The sequence below is a fragment of the Micropterus dolomieu genome, linkage group LG04 (genome assembly GCF_021292245.1).
Source record: "Micropterus dolomieu isolate WLL.071019.BEF.003 ecotype Adirondacks linkage group LG04, ASM2129224v1, whole genome shotgun sequence".
Lineage (NCBI taxonomy): Eukaryota > Metazoa > Chordata > Actinopteri > Centrarchiformes > Centrarchidae > Micropterus > Micropterus dolomieu.
Genome location: NC_060153.1, coordinates 1,903,441 through 1,928,300, shown reverse-complemented (window position 1 = coordinate 1,928,300; position 24,860 = coordinate 1,903,441). Strand labels below are relative to the sequence as shown.

Here is a 24,860-nt window from a genome sequence, read left to right as displayed (position 1 = left end):
ACAAACACACGTTTTTGGAGCATTGATATCACATTTTTGATAAAAACATTTAGTTGTACCAACAGTATTATAGTAACAGATTTACATTATACTTTGACATAAAATCTTAGTCTATGTAGAGCTTGTCAGCTTCACCTCTTCCTCTTTCTACTTCCCTTATGATGTCTCTACGGTAACCAACTGTCAACATGGTAAACACGAGCCGTGCGTTTGTTGAGACTTTCTGTCAGTCTCACTTCTTCTGTTTCTCTGCGTGTGTATATATATATGGGTCTGTTTTGGAACCTGTTTGTCTGTCAACTTAATGGCTTATTATATTTCATCAGCAGACGTTTTTCTGTGTACTTCTGTTTCAAAGTTTTATTCCAAGCCTAGCATGCAACAAACTAAATGCAAACACAGTTACAGTACACTCTGCTAAACAGACACGAACACAAATCTTCTTTCACACGTATACACTTTCACAGTCCACACATTCTCTTACACATACATACACGCATGTACACACACACACTAACACACACACACACACACACTAACACACACACCACACGCACGCACACGCACACACACACACACACACAAACTAGGACAACACACTCTAGCAGCTGGCCTGACCTTGAACATAAATGCACCCTTGAAAAATGTTTCTGCAATTCGTGGCTGGCGATGGTCTGTTATACGAGCAGCGTTTCAAAGGATCCATCTCATGCTGCATTAAAATAGATATGGAGTCAATATGTGCTGCACACACACACACACACACACACTCCTCTGTGCACATCACACCCTATTGCACTCTGTTTCTGTCTTTCTTTCACTTACACTATGTTTCTTAGACTTTGTATAACAAACACAAGCAAATATTCACACCTACACAGTTTTTCCTCATACACGCGCCTACATTCTCTCTCTACATCTATCTTGTCTTGCAGTTAACTGTGTTTTTATAGTTTGCACACTAATAAGTTAACGTAAACACTTTTATCTTAGTCAAGGGAATGTAACCAAGGGAAAACACCTTCAATACACCTTATTTGATCTACTGCAGCATGCAACTGCTCTAGTGAAATAAACCTTTCAGCTCTGTCAGTCTGTGTATGTAGTCACTGATGCAGTGATTCAGGTGTTGTAGCGGGGCAGTATGGATTTTCTCTTTGTGTGGAAATTGCGACTATAAGTGAGTGGTTAATTTAATCCATGATATTCTGTGTGATATGTTGGCATATGATAATGTTAAGTCTGAAGAACTGACGTCACTAAAAGAGTTCATGGATCAAGATTTAAATCCATCCATCCATCGTCAACCGCTTATCCTGCGTACGGGGGGGGGGGGGGGGGGGGGGGGGGGGGGGGGGGGCTGGAGCCAATCCCAGCTGACATTGGGCGCAAGGCGGGGTACACCCCGGACAGGTCGCCAGTCCATCGCAGGGCCACACATAGATGAACAACCACTCACGCTCACACTCACACCTAAGGACCAAGATTTAAATTTTAACCAAAATTAGTTACCTACATTTCATCTTGAGCTCTATCTCTCTCTCTCTCTAGCACACACACACACACAAACCTCCAGCACAGCAACAACTTTGCTGACATCTAGTGTTAAAAGCTTTAATCATCTAAGGTGATGGAACTCTCCATGTTGTTGGAGTCTCCCCAGACTTTATTCCAATTATTTCCCCTCACATTAATTTCAGCAATCACCGGCCCACGTCAACTCGTCAAGTATTTTTGTACCTGTATTTTGTAAGACAAAAGTAATTTGGAAATTTTGTACTCTCTCCTTCAGGTTAGATAAAACGTGAAAGAACTGAAAGAACAGAAGAATGTCAGAGCATGCTGCAAGAAAGTAGCTGACACTGACTGAATAGGTGGAGGAGACAGGTTATCTCCTGAGCACAGCTTAAAGGTTAATGCACATTAAAGTGCAATCCCACCAATGTACCACTAGTCAAAAGCTTGATAACAGAGTTTATTTAGCAAAAGTGCAGGCAATGTTAACACATGTACACATGGAATTGCTTTTATTATAAATTATATTCTATTGTGCTTTTATTGTGAATTTGTGCAGTTTACATGAAACACGTATGACACCTCAACAGCTGAGGCATAAAGTAGCCATGCTGAACTCCAGACCAAAATCCAGACAGACTGTGTTGCTAGCTAGTGAACATACAGTAGTGGAACATTTGGCAACAAAAGGGCCAGACATTTCCCTGAAGTTCTGGTTGAAACCAGTGCAGAGCTAAAAGAAGAGTGAATAATGGACCTTTGAAACATGGAAACTCCAAATGATGCTCTGTATCTGGTTGATGTGTAAATTGGCAAAAGGACTTCTTCAGTTCTGAACTGAAGAAGTCCTTTGGATGAGGGACGAAACGTCTTCCAGTATCTTCAACCAAGTCCAGTTGCCCTTGATTTTAACCTTCGTTGGATGTTTACAGCTTGTTTTACTGCCATCAAGTAGCAAGTAATATTGCATTTACAAGCCATGTGGCTCTGGACTGCAGGTATTCAGTGTAACTGAGCTACATGAAGGTAAAAAAAACCCTTCTGGTCAGTGACACTCTTCATACTCTGCCATTCCCCTTGTATGCTTCATATCTCAGATGATAACCAGCATTTACTGGTTTTCTTCGAAACTGAATTCACATGTGACCTTGCCAAGTGAAAGGAGAACAGCAACGGCAAAGAGTTCAGGCTTCGAGGTCTGGTGCAGTGTCTGGCCAGAGCACAGAGAGAAGAGATGTTGAGAGTGATGCTGAATGATGGTGCTGGTTAACGCCACATTTCTCTAGACATGTAATGGAATCAGAGCTACTAAAGAAGCTCTCAAGTTTGAGTGTAAAGTCATCACTTACTGCTATGTTTTAAGCAGTTAGTGTCACACTAATCTTGCCATTTTGTTTAGTTGCACCATCTCTAGAACTTGACTAAGTCAATGGTAATCAAAACTGTGTGATCATGTGGCAACTAGCATGAGCTAGCGCCATGTTTGTCTGTTACCTTTTTAATAATTTAACCATTATTTATCAATATTTTCTATTCTACTTTGTGTTTTACTAGGGTGAGGATGGCTGTATCACACATCAAAATGATAAAAACATCAACAAACGTCTCTGTAAAACTTCCCTCTGTGTGAAAAGAGTCTGCCAAAGTCAACAACTTAGTAGTTTTTGGTGCCAGCGCATTTCCCATCTCAAGTGATTGCAGCATAAAAACACACTTTTGCCCTTGTCTAATCTAACTGTCACTGTACAGCACTGAGAGTACACGTCAGTGTCATCATAAATGTGAAAGTGTTCTACTTGGTCTTCTATAATTAGTCTCTTCCATCTTTCTAACTGTTCCACTGTGACAACAGAAATAACTTACACTTACTTGGGGGAGGTGTAAACATTTCTTAACTCTACATTGCTACAACTGACTTGTATAGTGCAACCTGTTGCAACATGCAAAATTATAGCGTAACTCCTTCTCTACATTCAAACCACTGCTATGTTTGATCTTATACATAGCTGGTACAACCACCTACTGGGGAATGTCATAGGATGTGAACAAACTATTCTGCGTGAACTTAATCGGGTGTAATATTTGTCTCCATTCAGATATTTTATTACGCTAAGACTCTAAAAAGGGAGCTCACACCCCGTCTCTTTAAATTAGACTTTTACTTTTTTGTCCGTAGAAACTTTATACCTTCCTTACTGCTTATCTCATTAAATAAAAGGTCAAAAGGGAGCTCTACATTATGTTGTATGCAAGCTAATAATAATGATAATAATAATAATAATAATAATAACTTTATTTGTAGAGCACTTATCAAACAGAATACAAAGTGCTTTCACAGAAGATAAAGAACAATTAAAATCATAACAGTTAAAAGGACATCATTGAAAAAAAACAACAAAAAAACCCCACATAGCATGCACAAATTAAAATGAAAGTAAAACAATAAAACGGCTAGCCAATCAGATAAAATCAGAAAATGCTTTCCTGAATAAATACGTTTTCAGGGGAGACACCGACTCGGACATCCTGATGTCATCCGGCAGATCATTCCAGAGCCTTGGGGCCTTTACTGCAAAGGCTCTATCTCCTCTAGATTTCAGCCTGGCCTCAGGGTTGCACAGGAGACCCCTGCTGGAGGATCTCAGGTCTGGTACAGGTTCGTAAGGGGTTAAGAGGTCACAAATATATTCTGGAGCCAGGCCATTAAGAGCTTTAAAAGTAATCAATAAGAACTTAAAATCAATCCTAAAACAGACAGGGAGCCAATGTAAAGAGAATAAAATAGGGGTGATGTGGTCGTACTTCCTAGTTTGGGTTAATAACCTAGCAGCTGAGTTCTGCACTAATTGTAGGCGGTTCAAAGTTTTTTTATTTAGACCTGAGAACAGACTGTTGCAGTAGTCTAGGCGAGACGATATAAAAGCATGTATCACAGTTAGTATTTAAGATATAAAACAGAATTCCTCGTAATTATAGAAGCAACATTTCTATGGTGAAAGAAGCATGATTGAACAAGCTTAGCAATGTGTTGTTCAAAGCAAAAATTGCTATCAAAAAGGACACCAAGATTTCTGGCAACAGGCGTAATGTAGGTAGACAAATGACCAATAAAGGGTATAATCTGATTAGTAGTGTGCTGGGGACCAATTACAAGGTTTTCTGTTTCTATTCTGTTGGCAAACCATTCCAATACTGTGCCAGAGATGCCCACCCAACGACTCAGTCTATCTAGCAAGATGTCATGGTCTACTGTGTCAAAAGCAGAGGACAAGTCTAATAGCACCAGAAGTGAAGACATTCCAGCGTCCGCGTTCGATAGCAGGTCGTTAGTAACTTTTAAGAGGGCGGAAACCAGATTGGAATTTTTCGAAAATGTCATTGTTCTTCATAACTTCAAGGAGCTGCTTAGAAACAATTTTTTTCCCAGCACCTTGGAAATGAAAGGGAGTTTAGAGATAGGGCGATAGTGGTCGAGGTTGGTGGGATCAAGGCCGGGTTTTTTTAGGACTGGCTGAACACAAGCACATTTAAAATAATATGGAACACAACCAGATGACAGTGAGCTATTTATGATTAAGAGAAAATAGGAACCTAGATTGTCCATGATTTTGAATAAAAACTTTGTAGGGATAATATCCAAGGGGCAGGATGGCCTCATCTTTGACAGAGGCTCAGTGAGTTCCAATAAATTAGAGAAGTAGCTCCAATGATCCTGAGCTGGATGGTCCACATTTAGAAAGGCAGGGTGGGGGCTAATGCTAGATCTTATTTTTCCCACCTTTGTCATAAAGTGGGCGAGGAACTTTTCACAATCTGCGTCGCTGTCGGCCAAAGCAGAGCAGTAGGATTTACTAAGAGATCAACAGTGTTAAAGAGGAATCTGGGATTGTGCTTGTTGGTAGTGATAAGAGTAGAGAAATAGTGTGTTCTAGCATCTTTTACCATTGTATTATAGCAGATTAAAAACTCTTTCATAGCCATGAAATGTGTTTGGAGACCAGATTTCTTCCATCTGCACTTAGCTTTTCTACATTCCCGTGTACAATTTCTAATAGTGTCATTTAGCCAAAGCTGCTGAGCAGATTTTGTGTTAGGTCTAGCTTTCAGGGGCTATAAAATCTAAGGTGGACGAGCATGAAGAATTAAATAAATTTACTAGGTTATTTGTATTGCAGTCAATTGGGATTGAATTGTTAGTTGAGTTAAACTGCGTACAGAATTTCACTGCACTGTGCTGATTTAAAATTCGTGTGTACTTTGGCTGGGTTTTGACAGTGTTAGCTGTCAACATTTCACAAATGAACATAATAAGTTTGTGATCAGATACAGGCAAGTCCTTAACTTCCAAGGAGAGTAAATTGAGTCCCAGCGTGAAAATAAGGTCAAGAGTCTGGCCATGGTGGTGGGTCGGACCGGATACATGTTGCTGAAAATTAAGAGAATTTGTAATACTTTATCATAATTTAGAACTAGACTTCAGGAAATTCCCTGTGTGACAGTGAACTCTCAAATAAAACAGAAGGCCTGTAAAAAATAATCAGTGAAAGGCCACTTGCTGAGAAGTGCTTGGGGAGTCCCAGGGTATGATGTGACCCAAAGGTTTCTATTTTTAAATTAGCTTTTAAAAACCAATTTACAGTAGGTTATTTTGTATGGCTTCTCAAACAAGTTAAAAAATGCAAAAACAAGCACAATATCAAACTTAATAACTCATTCATATCCATTAATTTATCACATAAAATAATATTGTATATTGTGTTTACTGTATACTGGTACACAATAGAGATTAGAGATTGTAATGCATGATATATTTTGTCATTTAGTTTGCAAATGCAGCTACTTAGTACATTTTTAACTTTTTTGTGTTTAATAATTCCAGGTAAATCTGCACCAGGTTTCTGAAAGTGAAGAAGCATTTTGAGTTTGACATGCTATTATCAAAAGTAATCATAAACCCATGTGGTGAGAAAATACGGTGCAAACACAAACACATGCACCAGAAATATAATTCATTGTATCAGAGACCAATATCTGATTACCTTAACACATAAATGTACTTGAGTTAAATGAGAAATTGAGGAGTGGGGTTGGCGGTGATTTTGGGAATCTGACCCTTTAAAGGTCTATCTATTATAGTGAGCACAACCTTTGCAACTATCATTCAACATGTTCAACTATCATTCAGACCAGAATCCTATTTGGACAGTTTGTAAGTGCCTGCAAAGTAGAATGCCCATTGAATTTGAATTCAGCTATGCTAAGCTTTTAAAAAACTGTTTACCATCTGTCATGTTTACATTGCTGTTGGTACATGTGGCTTTTTGTTTACTTGCCACACGGGCTGTGACTGGGCATATGCAGCATGTTGTGTGCCATATTTAAAGAGAGTAAAAACCACACAAGTCTGATACAATCTGCCAGTTTTGGAAAGCCCCCAGTTTCACTGGGACTAGGTGTGTCCACATAAGAGCTATCAAAAAAGAAGATGCTAAAATCTGTCCTGTCACTATGATGATTCTTCTTTGTGTCTTGACATTCTGTTTCTATTTCTTCAGTATGTACTTAAAATGAAATCTATTCATGTGTTCTGTGGATTATCATGAGTCACAAGGACACTGTTCAAATACCAGTTGATTTGTAGTTTTTCAAATGTATCAGTACTTTCACTATCACAAAACAAACTCCCATATTGTTGCAGGAACACAGCACGTAAACCCACACAACTCATGCAAAGATACATGAAAGAACATTTCATTGGTTGTGATTTGGGTGAACTGACCCCTACTTTACGTTTTTAGTAACCTACACTTTATTTTAACTCATTATTCGCAATAACTGTTCCACGTTGTGTAACTCGCTCTGCTGTTGTTTTATCACCATCATACCTGCAACCTCATGTCAGGCTGCCCCACATTCTCGAAACTTTCCCCGCCCTCGCCACAACTTTAGCACGGCTAAATGAACGCACCGTCCTCCTATCTTTAGGGAGCTCGCGCTTCCTGTTGCCTGTTTCCGCACAGTAACGTCCGCACACAGTTTCTACCGCAGCCATTGCAGCCTGCAGCGAGGGAGTGAAGACTTTAACGAACACCTCTGTTAAAGAGCCGCTTGTCTGCAGTCAATACTGTGCGCAACATCATGTCGATGCAGCAGTTACGAGGCGAGAGGTGAGTGTCTGGCAGATTAATCAGTGAAACATCACTAACCACTAACTCTTTATTAATGACTTTATGCGTCTGTTCGGCTCGAAAGCGCAGTTTTATAGCACTTTAACTGACAATAAAATGGGTAATAAAATATCAATGCACCGATTGCCTATTGGCATAGGACTACTAGTTATTATATCACAATATAAAACCAGGTTATTATTAGGTTACATCTCAGTTCACTTTTTCTTTGATTCCTACATCTAAAATATAATAGGGTAATGAAACTAGAGGCTGTCAAACAGCTGCCAAATTTATGTAGCCTACCATAACTTTGAAACTTTGAAAAAGCTATTTGCCTAACATAGCCTCATATGAACTATACAGGCATACTGTATCTCTTAAGCTATTAATATTCTAAACCTGTAAAACCTGATCAATTGAAAATGAAACAATAAGCATTTAGTTTCCAGCAGCATACCATCATGAAATAGGACTACAGGGAAAAGTTGGGGCCTAAGTGTCTAAAATATTCTAACCAGATAATTTCTTTTACCTAGTGACTTTGATCAGCTGCCTCATAACATCCCTATCAGCGCTGCCATTGCTGATATTGAGGAGAAGAAAGGCTTCATTGACTACTTTGTAAGTTTTGAAAACTACCACAAATGTTTAACTGAACCTGTATAACAAAAAAACAGTACAAATGAGTTTCTCTCTCTCATCTCCCCCAGGTGTTTGTGATTGAGGTGAAGACTAAAGGGGGCAGCAAGTATCTCATCTACAGGAGGTATAGAGAATTTTTCAACCTACACCAGATCCTCGAGTCCAAATACTCTCCTGAAGGCACAGAGAAACCTGGTTCCAACACCTACATCCTGCCTTCTATTCCAGGTGGGTGTGTATGTGTTCACAGCACTGATAACTGCAGCGGCATGCAGACACATCACGACACAATATTCAACACAGTGTCAGGTTTCACATTAATATACATGTCTGTCAGGAGCCTGCACCTTAACAAACCCTGTGATTCTGATTTTGATTTTTTGAGGTCTGACAAAATCTCTGACCCATACTACTGTGTGTAAACAGTCACTGTCTCTGATTTCCTATTTAGTTAAGTTGCTTTCCTGGCAAGATGAATTGTTCCATGGGCTACCATGTTGGACTTTGTCCACATAAAAGGCTTCAGTGAGCGAAACATTAAAAGCTGCTAAATACATTTCTGAGAAACATTTGAATATTTTTCTTAAAAATTTCAGATAACAGCTGCTGAAGGACCAAAATACTCTGGTTCTGATTTAAACCTTCTGCAAGTTTAGCTTTATGTGTTGAGAGAATAACCTCAGGTTTTCATGAGGGAAGCTGGTGTAAGACCGTAAGTAAATGTAAAATGTTAAAAACATTATATGTCTTGATCCTGACATACATTAAGTATATTTTGACAGGTAATATCCCATAATGGTGTTCTCATACAGACAGCAGCACTGCAAAACAACAACGAAAACAAAAACTGATTAATTTCAATGAGACAACTGATGGCTCCAGCAAAGAAAACCTAGAGTGGTCTGCCAACTTATTTGAACCTGGCTTAAATTCTGCTGCAACACAGTGTGATGTCATCTATCAAAGTGTTGTGTTGGTCAATCACTCATTTGCAAGTGCACCTTCCTGCTGGATTACTTTGTACTGGGAGTGGTATTAACTGCACTGCGGCGCAATGTTGTAGTGTGTGATAAGCATTCTTGGTTGTATTAATCAAACTGGACTTCCTGCTCTTATTTAATTTCTTTAAATTAATTTTGCAACCTGCAGCAAGCCCCCCACCAACGCAGACTGCGCTCTTTAATTTTATTGAGCTACCATTTGCAGTCTGAATGCCAGCTAATGTCACTGAACCAACTCTTTTTTCAATGATTGATAAATATGAGTTAACCTAATTTGTTATGCTAATTTATTAGTGTATGATGGAATCAGCACACAGTGCGTCATATTCCCATATAATTGTGTTAAAAAAACAAATATGTCAAGTATTGTGGTATATAAGGCAGTAGCAAGCAACTGGTCAGAATTTCTCCTTTTTATATATTTTTAGCTACTGTATGTCTATTTATTTGACAACTTTCCAACAAATAGACGACCTGTCACTGTCATGACTCTAGACTATATGCCCATAGTGTGGCAAAGCTACAGCAAATGCTTTTGATCTGAATTCTAGGGTCATTTGTGAAATACATGACACTCTGAAAGTATAACCTTTTTGTTTATTTGGAATTATTTACCTTATTCATATAATTATATTGTCAACCATTATTTTAAATGTTTTACACTGTAGGCAGGCAGTAGTAAAGTAAGCTTAAAAATGGCCAATTAGCCAACAAAACAAAACGATAACATTTTCCAGAATGAACACAATAACAGCAAAGGGCTTGGAAAGGAAACTAGATCAAGAATGTATAAATATAAAAGTGTTTTAGAGGATTATGAATCTGAGAATTTAGGTTCTTAAGATAATTTTATTGCTCCTTTTGTTTGAAATCTTCCCATAGTTCTACTTCATGTTGAATTGCCAAACAAATATTGAATTCAATGTGCCACTATAATGAAATCTTTAATTTTAATAATAAGGTTTGCATTTTTCTTGTTTGGTGAGAATAGAGAGAAGTCGGCCGGGCTACTGTAATTTCCAGTTTCACAGTGATTTTGCTGTGTTGGGGCTTTGCTGCTGAATACAGAGGGAACACTGTACTTCACTGCACCATTTCTGCCTTGTCACTCTGTAACCTTCACCTTCAAATGCACACTCATTCTGCTCTACTTCATGCATATGGAGAGGAACAGACTGAGTTTGTGGAAACAGCTGGCTGAATTTTCTCCCTGTGGCTAGGAAAACTGACACTCATTGGAACATATTTTTTTTAAAGTGAGGATCTGCTACACGTGCTGGACATAGATTTGTCATGTCAGATATCATAAATCAAAAAAGTATGTCCCTAAGTGGATTGATGCATCACTGGGTTTGCTTGATGAATTTAAAAAAACATTAGCAAGACTAGGTAGAGCTTTTTTACAATTGAGCCCCAGTTTCTTATGAATTTACTTTTCATAAATCCAATTCTATTAAAGCCACAAGGGTAGAGTAACAGCATATTTTAGGCACATTTTGTTGCATAATAATGTGAAGTCAAGCACTGTGTCACACTAGTTCTCCAGTGAGATAACTGCTGTCTGAAGGGTAAAGGCCTGGACGTACTTGCTTTTAACTACGCGTTTGCGTATCCTGCGTTCCTTTGGAGCGTAGGTTGTGCACGTCTCCAGATATTAACGCTAAGCGTCCGTGAGATGCAATTCCACCATTAAACACAAAAGAAGAAGAAGGTCAGCAGCAGACTTTAAAAAAGGAGATTTGTGCAGGATGTTTAAAATAAAACTCCTGGAGCTAGTCCGCAATTACCAAGATCATTATGATGTCTCAATAAAATCACAACCTCCTCGAGTGTCGCTATGTTTGGTTTGTTTACGATGTGCAAATTCAGAGGTTGTCTAGAAGATAATCTGGTGTCAGCGAGGGATGATCCGACTCTGATCTGCCCCCTAGTGGATTTGCGTTTAATCCTCCAGGTACACACAAAGTATGCAGACATGAATGTGAACATTCATGCCGTTTGTGTCGCTGGTGCTTGTTTACGCCTACGCATTGTTAAAAAGCAAGTATGTATTAACACCTACTCTCAAAATAGTTATTCAGTAGAATTAAATTTGAGTACTTTGTCAAACATAAGGTAGAAGTAGAAAGTCCCAATCAAGATTTTGGGACCTAACCTTATGAGATGTTTTATGCTGCTTAAATATGTTTCTATCACATGGAAATAAAACCTGTAGCCCTCTAGATTTGCCAACCTCTCTGTCTGAAATCGGAGTCAGTCACACTGATTTGCCCAAATAATGTTTCACATTCACACACGTTTTTCACTTGGATATGCAGTGAATTGCTCGCACATGTAGCCTTTCAAAATCCATAGGATCAGTTCAGGACATTCTCCAATAATGAGTAGCTAATTAAAGCCCCAGATAGACAAAATGTTAGTATCTTTGCAAACTTCCTTCTGTGTAACTCAATTAACCTAATGTAAATCCTCTCCAATAAAGGTCTTGGAATAAATCTCTTTATATATGTCTGTGTTACAGTGTCATATTGTCAGGTTAAATGTCAAAAACTGCATAGCCATCAGCCATGACAGTGCCACTGAGGAGTATATCCTTTAAAGCCTTATATTAGAAGACTGTAATAACTAAGTATAATCCACAGTGACATTCAGAATAGTCAGAAAAGAGCAGATGGATAGAAGGACAGATGAATGCCACAAGGAAGATACAGAGACAAACTGCAAGGAAAAACAGTCATGTTAATGGGTAGTAGTGATGAAAGAGAGCGATCCATCTGTCCGCTTTCAATTTCCTTTTCCAGCTATGTGATGCAACAGCATGAACAGAGAACCCAAACAACTTGTTTCTGCAGTAACTTCTAACTTTCTCTAGTTTGGTGTAGCGCCCTAAGGCCAAAGCTTTCATCCGAAGCACTTTACAAACACGATGTGGATTAATAAACAATCCACTCTACCTCCTAAGCAACAGGCGCCTGAGTAGCTGCACCTGGATATCAAGTTTCCTTACTCAGCCATATAGAAAAACACCAGCCACCCTGCAGATAAAACTTATCTTGGCTGCCAGTGCCCAGTGTATTATTCCCCCAAGCACCTACTTAAAGTTCATAATACACGTAGTACATAACAACACGTCATGAGACATTTGGTTTGTGGCTATGATAGTAGTGTTTGATTGTTTGAAGGAGATGTTGTGCTCCCATGGAAATCTCTATCATGACCTTTCTTCCACAATTAATATCTTTACCTGATCACAGAAGATAACCAGACTTTAAATTTGCTTTATATAAATGTGAATGGCGACCAGGGCTATATTGGCTCCTCTACCAACTTCTCATGCAAACTATACACAGGCTCAAATACTGTAGGTGTGGACAACATAATCATACCTACTTCATAGGATGTGTTATTGCAAATAGTATAATAATAAATAAAAAATAATAATACGTTTTTTTTTCGAAGTACATTTTGATTTGTTTAATGCATTTCTCTCTGCATTTTTTATAGTCCCTCCACCCCTAATGTAATATAAGATGACAAGAAGTTGAGTTGCGTAAGGAGAAATCTGAAAGGGAAATAAAGATAGAAAAATACACCCAACAGAGCATTTATAGACTTCATAATCGAAATAAAGAGTTTACACAAAGTCCAAAGAAGGAAAGTCATTGGCCCATGCAAGTGACATGTTGTGTAAGAAGACAGTGCTGGGAAGAAGTAGCCGGACTGGCCACAATCAAACAGAAGAATCAGCCACTGCAAGAGCGTTTATAATGAGCCTATAATGAACTGATGAGTGTGTGCTGTTTAATGCTCAAAGCCAGGCTGGACAGACAGAGTCCTGCAAATATGAGACCAAAATCTAGTCACAAATTCATGTAATATGCTAAATACAGTAATCATACAAGTTTTTCTATGTGCAGAACAGTTTAACTGTACCACCACACCATTTTAAATATGTATAGTGTTTTTTTATGATGCAGTATGTCTGTGTTTATTCTTGTGTCCTCATCTGCCTGATGGCTCCAGTCTTCGTTCTGCAGCTCATTGTTTTCCCATAAGTCAGTCTGTCTGGGAGCCACCGTCAGTGTCTGTATTGATTATCATAGGCTGGAAACCAACATCTGCACCAATAAAAGCCAAGGCTTTGAATGGTTGGCTCAGACCATTGATTTTAGGTAAGATGAGGACAGAGTGAGGTGAGTTGAATGTGTGTGTGTGTGTGTGTGTGTGTGTGTGTGTGTGTGTCTGCACTGTAATCACACTAAATTCTCATTCAGATTTATTCCTGTTCAAAGTCAAACGGCTATTGACTTGTGAACAGTGTTTAATAAATGAAACATTGTGTTTGGTTCAATGCCCAGTGTCACATTTACTATATGTGTTATACAGCAAAAGTGCAGCAGAGACGTAATCTGATGTAATCGCAAGAACACATGATGACTCTCCTCGCATCTACTGCCTTTGTTACAGATACAAAAGAAAATAAAAATATGTCTATGGATTTTTGTATATCGGAAAAGAAAAAGAGTCCAAAAGTGGAACTCAACTCCCTTCAAGAGCCCTGAAGTTGGGTCAACCCCACATTAAGAACCAGTGGACAATGTAATATTTCTAGAATTACATTTTCAAAGAACCTTCATCTGTTTGATCTTCATGGTGCATCTGTGGTGTTGTCTTATGGCTGGAGCTCTGCCAGAACTGCATCCAATCCAAACTGTTCAAACAAGGCTTCTGCTGTTTTCTGATCCGTTTACCATTCTCTCAGCCCCTCTCTGTCCTCCCCTAAGTGTTTGATGTTCACGGTATGTTTTGTGTGCCAAACACGGGGTAAAGGTACAAATGATTCTTATTCTTGGCATTTGTTTCAACCTGCTTACAGCAGCAGTTGAGTGCTGTTTGCCACGTAGTGTTCAGTGTGAGTTTCAGCCGCCGTAGAAATGCATTTCAAAGTCAAGGTCAGAATTTAAAATTATGTTTTAAGATTGTGAGCTGTTTGTCCTTATTGTAGTGTTTCTTTAATGGTCAGGTTAACAAGCAGCTGAGAGTGGTCCAGTAGTTTTGTCTCATATACAGCCTGGCCTGATTTCATGATAGAGGTTGTTGGAGCCGTATGGAGACTAAAGGGAAGAGCTGCAGACACGACGCAGGGCTACTCGATGTGTTTTTTGGGTGTAAAAAAGTCTTTATTTTTATTTACAGTTAATTTTCTCCTAAAAAGATGCTAAAATTGAACCACAGTCAAAGATAAGACAGTAGAAAACACAGGGCTGTTTGTAGCTTTTTATGCACCAGTATCTGTTACACTGTGAATTCTGTGGCCTTTCACAATTTTTATATTGTATTATTATTCACATGTTTTGTTTTTTTTCTGTGACAGCAACAATTTAGACACAAGCCTTTTGACACATTTTTAACATAAGTTCTTAGACTTTAAGGCAGTAATTCTCATTATCACTTTCTATATAGGGAAAGTTCTACTTTTCTACAAACTCTGATTTAGCATCTGCCACTGAGGAGTCTGCTGGATAATATTAGATCTGATGGGTTTAATTGCAGTGCCAGATCTCATCAGGATGGAAAGGGAATAAGACAGACAGGGGAGATGGAGGAGGGAGTGGTGGGAGGATGGGTGGTGGGACTGAACAAAAAAAAAATTTAATGGGAAAGGATAGAGGTCTGTGTGGTCAAAGTGGAATTGTTTTGTTAATGAAAATTAATTAATGGAATAATATAAAAGATTTTAATGCCAGACTCTGTTTTGTTCGTTCTCTCTCTCTCTCTCTTTTTAAAAAAAAATATAATCCCTTTTATTTTCAATTTTATGCAGTAAATCTGTATAGAAGATGTAAATGGACAATCAGTTTAGTCTCTTTCCAGTGTATCAATCTAAATATCAGCCACTATCTTGAAGTCAAACAAATTTTCTACTCCTATTTTCTTGTTTTATCACAGGCTCAGACTTTGGCCTAAATGCGACATAGATGTTATTACAGAAAATAGAAATAAGAACTACTCTGCGATAGATTCAAGGTCACAGCAAATAGTGGGAGTTTAACAGATTAGTCAATGATTCATCGAGTGAGTAAAAGAGTGAATTTGTGTCTGAGAGTGATTGAGTGAGTTATCATGCTCAAGAGTGAATGAGATGAAAGAAATTGGGAGAGGAGAGAGGGCTGAGTATTGTGGCTGAGGGTCATTAAGACTGTGCTAAATTTGATTTAACAGCAGTGTTAGATGGCCTTGGATGAATTGTTGAGGGGCCTGATTTAGAGCATTTGGAGTCTGCGCTGTGCCTCATAATTTCTGACTGGACTTGGTGTGATATTAGGGATAAATGGTAATATGTCCATAGTCTTAAGAAGGGTGTCTTTTTTTAGAGGAGTGTTTGTGTACCGTAGTTTGGACAAAATGTGGTTTTGATTGAAAAATGATAATTATTATATGTATTGCTACCGTATATGGCATTCTTTTTAACTTCAAAATTGACTTTAAAACAACTGACTCTCAGGGCCAGATGCAAACATCTGTACAGATGAAAAACTCTGCAAATACAAAAATATGCATACATACTGTCTTCATCAGATTTATAAAGCCATCATAATGATGATTCTGTTTTATAAATCTCATTCAAAATAAAATTGTGTGCACAGGCCTGAGTCCCACTCCCAGTCAACCATATATGGACGTACTGTACACATGCCTTTAATCAACTGTTAAGAATACCTCAGTCTGCTCCTACAGGCTCTCAATAAAAATAATGCCAAAGATAAAATGCAATTTCATTGAATCCCACTGGTGAGGTCCTCTAACAAGGCCTAGCATGTTCTGACATGGTCATATCATGCCTGTATACTTTTTTTTAATACCACTTAAAGTGTCAATAATTCATTTGATCATCACATGTTTCATAATCATAGTTATGTTTACTGTCAGTGTTTCATACCAAACCTCTTCTTGGGGTTAACAATGTAAGAACTTTTGTAGTGTGGCCAATACAAACATGGCCATGTTTGCCTGCTAGTACATTTTTGCTTCACTGCCTTAGTTTGTGCAAAGCTAAGCCTCTTTGCATGTTACAGCCAATGTCAATAAGTGGAATAGCGCAGGAATGTATATCATGTTGCCTGGGTGCAGGTGCATCCTTGTGCTCATAACAAAAACTCCACAGGGTATCTTTATATTTATTGGTGGGCAGACTGCAAAATAATCATATGCAGTCAGTGAAATTGGCATAGAGCCTAAAAGATTAACATTGCATATTAGATTCAGTCTTTCACCTTATTTTTTTCATTTATAGCATGCTGAGCTTGCTCTAGAGAAACGTCTGTTCGCCTGGTCTGAAGTACAGTGTCTGTGAAGTGTGCACATTCTTCTATAAATACTAATTTACAGTATGTGTGGGAAATTATGTAGCCCTTGATTATACATCTGAACCCTGGTGATTTTAGTGCTGCACCTTTTTTATTGTGATTATGTTTCTGTTTAGGAAAAGTCTTCATTGGCAACAAGCAGGAGATTGCAGAGAGCAGAATCCCTGAACTCAACACCTACATGAAGGTAATCATGTTTAATTTTATGCACGTTGCAGTCTTTTCTTTTGTACAAAGGTTGTTGAGTTGTTGGCATGCTTGGTATCTTCTGCCGCACACAGTGCAGAAGCCTACAACTTAGTGGGCTGAACGATGCAGTAGGTGGATAAGCACTGACTCGGATATTTCGGCAGTAGTTTGCAGATCAAGCTCAACATGTAGGCGTTGCTGCTCTCTTCTCTTTGCTCTGCCCTGTGCCCACATCACGTCTGACTGACTATAGTTGTGGGACTTTTGACATGTTTCGGTGTTGCTCCATCGCTAAAAACACGATCAGGTTCTCTGTCTCCCACTCACTCACTTCTCTTTTCTGCTGTACTCTTTTTTTTCCCTCAACCTACGTGGTTCCCACTTTGCCACACTCTCTCGCCTTCGCTCGCCTTGCACTTGTAATCTTTCTCACTTCATCTCCTCTCTTTCATCCACTTCTTTCACCCTTCTCACACAAATCTCCCACTACCCTACTTCTCCTTCTCCTCTTCCATCAAACTCCCACTCTCCTTACACCCCTCTTGTCTCCGCAGGCCTCTCTAACCAGTCACCCTGATTTCCCTCTTTTTCCATCTCTCCTCTTTATCCATCTGTCTTCCCCATCTTCCACCTCAAACACTGCCTCATTGTCTGTCTTTCGATCATTCTTTACTCTACTCCTTTCCTTTCCTTCTTGTTATCCAACCCCATCCCATCTCTCTAGCCTCATTCTTCATCTCTCTGCTCTCTCCCAGAGGTTGCTGAGTCTGCCAACATGGTTGTTGCTCGACGAAGCTCTCAGGATGTTTTTCTACCAGACGGACCAGGACAGCCAGCATAAACCACGAGCCCTCAGGCGTCTCCGCCCACCCACCCGCAAAGTGTAAGCCCCCCTGTACACAATGCTAACAAGCACAAAGAGAGTGATTGGGAGTAACGCTAGGCAGTTACCTAAACCCCATGAGCACCAGGCTAGATGTGACTAAACATAAGAAGGAATCTCAAGATAAATTTTTATCAGTGCTTCAGATTAGTTGAGACAAAAAGGGCCCTAAAAAGGGAAAGAGTGGACTTTTTTCCAAATGCGTAAACCCTGAGATGCTTAGACTATTTTATTTATATAAGTAATTAAACGGGTAACTTGAAGTTGTTAGCATTTTAATGATAGTTTTTTCCCAGGTACATTTAGAAATAGAAAGATTTTAAGCAAAATTGACCGAGACCCTACAGTGACATTGTCTGAAAACATTATTTATAATATACCTCTGATTAACTGATGATCACTGACTTAAAATAGAAATTGTTGTAATCTTATATACTAATTTATAGTACTTTGATATCGAATTTAACTCCTTTATTTATATATGTTGGCTCTATACCCTATACATTGCTGACTTCTGTTGGCCTCTAGAACTTGACTCTTGTAACATTTTATGGACGCTAAAAGAAAACTTACAACCATGCAGCTTTCGTTACAGAGCTTTCCATCTACAGTAAATGAGTGCTATTAGGTCTGTATATTGAACAAGGGAGGTCATTTGGACTGAAAATTCAGTTACACAGAAGAAATCAAAATGGAAGCAAAATTCAGTTGTTTTTTTTTTAAATCTTTGTTTAAATTGTCCTTAATAACAAGCAGTTTGTTGTGTATGAGTGGATCTAGAGATACAGCATTTAGTATGTTACTTTTTCATGGTAAAACCACAGCCTAAAATACTGAAAAATCACCTTCTAGCACAGTGAAAGGTGATACAGCTGTGCAACAAGTCATAAATATTTTATTTCAATCAAAACATAGCTGTCCTGAGTTGATGATGATGTCCCATTTGGCAAAAAAGCGCTGTCTCGATTCCTCCCATCTTATCCTTGCATCTCTCCCTCACATCATAAATGGATGCAGTTAAGCAGCAAGGAACTGATGGAGCTAAGGACATAAATTTGGTATCGAGAAAACTCAACAGAGGCTTGTTACCCTTTTTTTATGGTCTACTTCCTCATTCAAAACGGCTATTCTGGCTTCTGATTGGCCCATTTCCTTGTGGTCAGATTACACCAGCAGGAGATGTGGTAAAGAGGGACTCTCTCAACAGGAAATTATGCAAAGGTAGACCCCCATTACTTCCTCTACTCTTGCACCTGACGTGCCTTTATTTATACATATGATCGGTGTTGTGTGTTGGAATATTACAAGGAACTGTGACATTTCCTCTTTCCAATGTTGCCACATACTGTGTCCTACACATGGTGTCACATGGTTCCAATATTTTACAGTAAATACAATATTTTTTTATGACTTGCTTTGTTGAACCTTGGCAAAAAAATTCCTTGCACTGTTATACCACTGGCTATATTTTCTTGCTGTGTCAAGTTGTATTTTAATTTTCCATATTCTTTACAAAACTATTTAAAAATGCAAAAATAAAGTTGATTAGACTTACATAGTCTTAAACTTAAATGTAGTATCTTAGACTCCACTACACTTATTTTGCACTTAAACAAGACTCAGTTGCCATACTAGTGGCTCAGTGAGGCTGGACCGGGTCACAACGGTGCTTTGAGCTAAATGCTTGATAACAGGCTAAAGTTTAATTCCATGTTAATCCAGTTAAAAGTTGTCAGATAATTTCTCTCTGAACCAAATATGTCAACAATATGGTGGTGCTACAGGAAAAGTCAGGGGATCACCAATATCAGGAGTCATCCTCTGGGGAACATGAATGTCTGTTCGGTTTTCATGGCAATCCAATAAATAATTGTTCAGATATTTCAGTCTGCCCAAATTGGTAGACGGACTATGCTATATCTAGAGCTAGTATGGGTAAGAATACAGAGATTTGGTGTGGCAGGAAATAATAAGAGGCCAAAATTTTACACTTTAAAAGGCCTTAAATGATAAGATGTTCATCTTACATCAAGGATGCCTGGTACCAGACCTTTGAATCCTCCCACTCCACCAAGCTGTTTGATTCTGATCTGGCATCAAGACATGGATGTGATTTTTAAAAAAGCGATTGATCCACTGAGGGGGGACTAACGCCGTTGTCAAGCTGTTTTCAAGCATTGTTAAGCTGTGCGCCGCAACCAAAGAGGAGTAATAACAACAACTGTGACTGCTAAAGACAAGATAGACGCTGCTATCAAGGCTGTTCTAAATCCATTAAAAGTAAGTTACTTGGTTGTACTGTGCTCTGTTCCACTCTTAAAACCCCAACAAAACCAGTATGTTGGCATGGCTACTGCACATCAGTGTCAACTTAGATTAGATTTTGCGGATAAATTGGTCTCTAGTGATTGGTTACGGAAAATCAAATCCCCCACGGAAATCAGTTTGAGTAGCAATGTCTGACTGAAGATGGAATTGGAGTGAAACAAGTTGACAGTTCCGTCTGATATCAGGCAGGCGTTCTTTTATTGATTACACCTGCAGTTTGTAGGAAGTGGCCTGTTCACTTACTGTGTAACTGTCAACTTTTTTTTGTCCCTCTTGTCTTTTAGGAAGACAGTCAAACCAAAGATGGACATCTTCTCCTCCCCCAGGGCCGAGGTATGTGTAGTTACATTGTTTTTTGTTGTTGTTACTTTGGTTACGATCTTCATCGCCACCCACAAAGCAACAACATTTTAGTCAAACACCCATGCAGAATGCATTTCATCACCTCGAGAAATAACATGTGATCCTTTCAGCTCCCTTGACATAAACATAACATTACACAGCCCTGCCCATGGCACCACATTAATTTGAGACCCTCACAAACAAGGCACATAAAAACACACCAAAACACCAAAAAGAATCATACACAATGATTTCACTGATGTGACAAATCAAAAAGGATGTCTTCACTTGTCAAGTGTTGTTTCACACTTTTTCTCCTCTCTCCTGCTTGTGACTCTGTTGACCTCATCAATAGTTCCCGCTTTGCTTCACTTCCTTTTTTAATTTCTGTATCCATCTCGGATTAGCCTCCCTCTCCTTCTTCTCCTCCTCCCATTCCTTCCCTTCCCCTTAACAACCCTTACATGTGTCCCTTCCTTTTCCGCTCCCCTCCCTATATATTTTTTCAAGGTTGTGACTATCCCTCATCCATCTCACCCCCTTCTTCGTCTTTCCCTTCACATCCCCTCACTTTTATTCTGTTCACATCCTCTGCTCCATAGAAAAGGGAAGAGAACCAGTGTTTATAGTCTGTGGTCGTTTCAGCTAGAAGGTGTGTGTTTGTGCGGTTGTGTAGCTAGTATGGTTCAGATGCAGGTGTGCAAGAAGGCACAGTCAAGGCAGAGGTTAACATGGTAATGACATGCCAATTAAATTCTCCAAGGAGGTAAAAATGGCTTTTATTCTTTGGACAATCAGCACAGTCCCATTGAACACACATACACACACATACTTCTAATCCTTTGAGGACCCTTAGAGACATAGCTTCAATTGGTCAACAGAAAGATAGAAATGCACTCTCAATTAAAACCATTATAAATGCCTTTAGTAACTGTGACTTGACTGTAATGCAGTAGTCTGCCTTATTATTTTATAAATTTCTAAAAACATTTTGAAAAAGTATGATACAGGTTAAAATATAGCTAATCCTTTAGAAAATGTCAGAAAATTAACTATATTGATAACTGATTAATTGTTTACCTCATTTTGGAGGCAAAACAAATGCTGCTTTTCACTTTTTTTTTATCATAGTAAGCTGAACATTGGTTTGTTTTGGAATGCATTTGACGATGTCAGCTTGGATGTGAGAAACTGAGAGGGACATTTTTCATTACTGTCTCAACAATTAATCGATTGAAATCAAGAAAACTAGAAGAGTGCGACCAGTAGAGTGCAGATCTCCGCCAGATGTCGAGTGAATAATGTACCAACCTCTTAAGAAATTTCTATTACGTTATTACACACTTTTTTTTTACATCGTATAAAGAGTGACAAAGTCCATGTAGAGATAAGGTTGGGGTGGATGGATGGGTCAAACACTTGACTTTCACTCAGATGAAACCCATATGAAACCAAAAGTCACATGGCACACACATGTCCAGCATGTATGCATGAGAGTGGTTGTATGAAGGGGAGACCATGTGCAGGTTAACTTATCAAGGTGTAAACAGAGTAGACAGGTTAAATGGAGACAAATCTAGGAAATTCCAAAACATCAGTGATGTCAAATGTCTATTTCAAAGTCAAAATGCTAACAAAGGAATCCACCAGCACTAACATGACCGCCATGTATGTTGTCCCATGGCAGAAACAAGATTCCAAAATGAAGCAGTTGATCACTTGCGGCTCCTGAGTAGTGTGGAGTCAGCGGCGGTGTAAAACAGAGCAGTCAGTAACGCATTAATTAATTACGATAACACAGTTTTTATTATTACTATTATTATTTTGAAAGTCCGTTTCTCACTGGCTCTGAATACACATGCAGTCAAATGAGTCACAGGAGGGGTGAGATGTTGATCAGCCTGCAAATCACCCATCCAAACAAGCAGTGGAGGGAGACTTCGGCAGACTACATTGGATGCAGCGTGTGAGAGAAGTAGATAGGGGATATTTGCAAGTATAGATATTTGTGGATATTATCTCTTTCCATCCATGAAAATCATCATAAGGAAAGAGAGATGTCTTTTGATCTAAATCATGGTCTATCATGGATTTATATTCAAATGGATGGATAGATAGTTTATATTCAAATGGATGGATAGATAGTTACACAGTGTTACAACTAACCCTGCTCTGGTGAGTTTGTCTTTAAACCTGGTTAACACTTAACACTGTCAGGTGTTTCAAAACTACTATATTTTAGGCAAAAAGACGGTTATTAAGGTAATACATGATTGGATTCAGTGACTTACACACACAGCTCAGTAACCGAAAAATAAGTATGATAAAGAAATTTGCTTATGTGCCGTGAAATCACTCTGCCCTGTGTATCTTGACAAAAATAAGTCCAATCTCTTTAAAAATTGGTGTCTGCTTGCTCTTTGATAAACTGACCTAAATGTGACCCTTCAATGTCAGTTTATGTCTGCAGGTGAAGAGTGTGTGTTTCTGCAGCTCTTGAACTCTGTGCGCTTCATCCCCTTGAAAAAGCGTTTAACTCTTCCTTCCACTACAAAGAAAAAAACGATACGGCTCTTTCAAAACACACACACGCGCACACACACACACACTCTGTATCTCTGCACACTTCAGTGGTGTTTTATTGCCAGACTAACAGCAACATCTCCATTTTACTCTCTCTCTCCCTCTCTCTATTTCTTTGCCGCCCCTTTCTCCCACACAGAAGTAAAACATTGGTGTACGCTACTCACGAAGCAACCAGCCTACTCAACATTTATTTTAGCTTTCTCTCTTTCTCTCTGAGAAAAAAATTAGTGCTCCTCTTTGTGTTTGTGTGTGTCCTGCCATGTGTTTTTTCAGTGCAGGGACGTGGCTGTAAAAGTCCATCCAAACAATGATCAATGGCTGGTCTGAGGCTGATGGATAAGAGGAGAGTGCGGGTATTTGTCACAGTAGAGCTGGTGCAAGCATAAGCATTTACGCTACAACACTTCATTCCACTCCACTTAGTATTAGCTCATGCTTAGCCCCAAACAGTGTAATGAGTAATTGCTGTTTGCTGTGGCACTATGAGCTCCAAACAAGGTCAATGGGACTTTCAGTTAGCATGATTTTATGCTGTGCACAAGATGTAGGGCTGGTTTGTCTGATGTGACAAAATTGATGATTGACAGACAAAGAAGCAGGGAGAGATAAAGGAGAGAAAAGAGGCAGACAGTATCTTAGAGAGTCAAAATGATGAAGTGCAAAAATGCAAGAAAAAAGACCACAAAATTAGAAAATTGAAAATCAAGCAGGTCTTAATCGACCGAGGCTCAGCCCTTCTTCTTTTGCAGAGAGCCATTAGAGCAGAAATTAGATCCTATTTTAGATAAAGACCTGCCTGAGCCAAAAAAGCTGATATCCAGGTACGCTTAGTCCTCGTCAGGAAGAAATATGACCGTACAACGCATGGATATGAGCCATTGTGATGAAATTACTGAAGATTTAGCAGGTTTGATACTTGAGTTTAGAAGAACATTCAAGACCAGTTTACCTCAGTGGATATGTTTATACGCATTTAGTTTAAACAATGAAAGTAAAGGTTAAGATGATACATTGATATGTCAGCAGGCTAAGTGGGTCTTTACTCAGGCTCAACTACTCCACTACTCTATTTTGTATAAATTAACAATAGATCTGATGGTTGTCTAATGTAAAAACGAATCACAGTGGTGAAATTGCAGATAATTAAACCTTAACTCTGCAGCTCTACTGAGCATTTTAGCTGTTGTATCTCACTGTTCTATCTCACACAGACTCCGCCCTCTACTGGACTCTATGGGTACTACCTCCTCCAATCACACGCAAGCACTTGCCCACTGAAATTTTATCGTGCACGTAGCCGACCAATAGGACGTTGCTACCGATACGTGCGTGACGTATAAATAGCAGTGTCCCTACTGCCTCAGCATCCTTTTTTCTTCAGCGAACTGCTCACTGAATTCACCACCTCCACGGATGGAGTCGCCACTTCTAGAAAATTATCTTTGCACCCAGGCGAGGTGACCTATGTCCTGCCCGGACGAGTCCAGCCCTGCGGCCTTGTGTTCACAAAGCCACTGTTCTACATATGCTGCTTGTGTGTACACTGTGGTGATGCTTGTGAATGTTAAACTGTTTATTAGAAACACATTACATTCTTAAAAGTGCTAACTCCCCACCACCAACCCCATCCCATTGAGCTAGCCGCGTTGAACGCGCCGCTGCGCTCACTGACGCTAAGCTAACGGTTAGCTGCACGGCCCACGCCGCCGCGCTCAGCGACACTAAGCTAACGGTCCGCCCTGCGGTTTCAGTGATAGTGCAGTCAGTAAAACCCTGTCCAAGAAGAGTCTGGCCAGCTGGCTTTGTGAGTGAATCTCCCAAGCTTGGACACGGGCAG

The 24,860-nt window shown here is 39.2% G+C and overlaps 2 protein-coding genes across 3 annotated transcripts in view; one reads left to right on the top strand and one right to left on the bottom strand.

Annotated features, from left to right (window-relative positions):
* The window catches only part of pvalb7 (parvalbumin 7), a 43,291-nt gene that overhangs the window by 10,730 nt on the left and 7,701 nt on the right, over window positions 1–24,860 (bottom strand). Inside the window, exon 1 of one of the 2 annotated variants that reach the window (XM_046047012.1) lies at window positions 1,078–1,083. The exons of the other annotated variant lie outside the window; for it this stretch is intronic. The gene's annotated coding sequence lies outside the window, so the exon portion shown is untranslated. Of the gene's footprint in view, window positions 1–1,077; window positions 1,084–24,860 lie in introns of those variants that run through there. 2 annotated transcript variants of the gene reach the window in all.
* ncf4 (neutrophil cytosolic factor 4) overlaps window positions 7,480–24,860 on the top strand; it is a 33,675-nt gene continuing 16,294 nt past the window's right edge. The window contains exons 1-6 of the mRNA XM_046047010.1: window positions 7,480–7,682; window positions 8,222–8,306; window positions 8,396–8,555; window positions 16,812–16,882; window positions 17,640–17,767; window positions 20,380–20,428. Coding sequence (XP_045902966.1) covers window positions 7,654–7,682; window positions 8,222–8,306; window positions 8,396–8,555; window positions 16,812–16,882; window positions 17,640–17,767; window positions 20,380–20,428 — 522 coding nt within the window. The 5' untranslated portion in view covers window positions 7,480–7,653. The remainder of the gene's footprint in view (window positions 7,683–8,221; window positions 8,307–8,395; window positions 8,556–16,811; window positions 16,883–17,639; window positions 17,768–20,379; window positions 20,429–24,860) is intronic.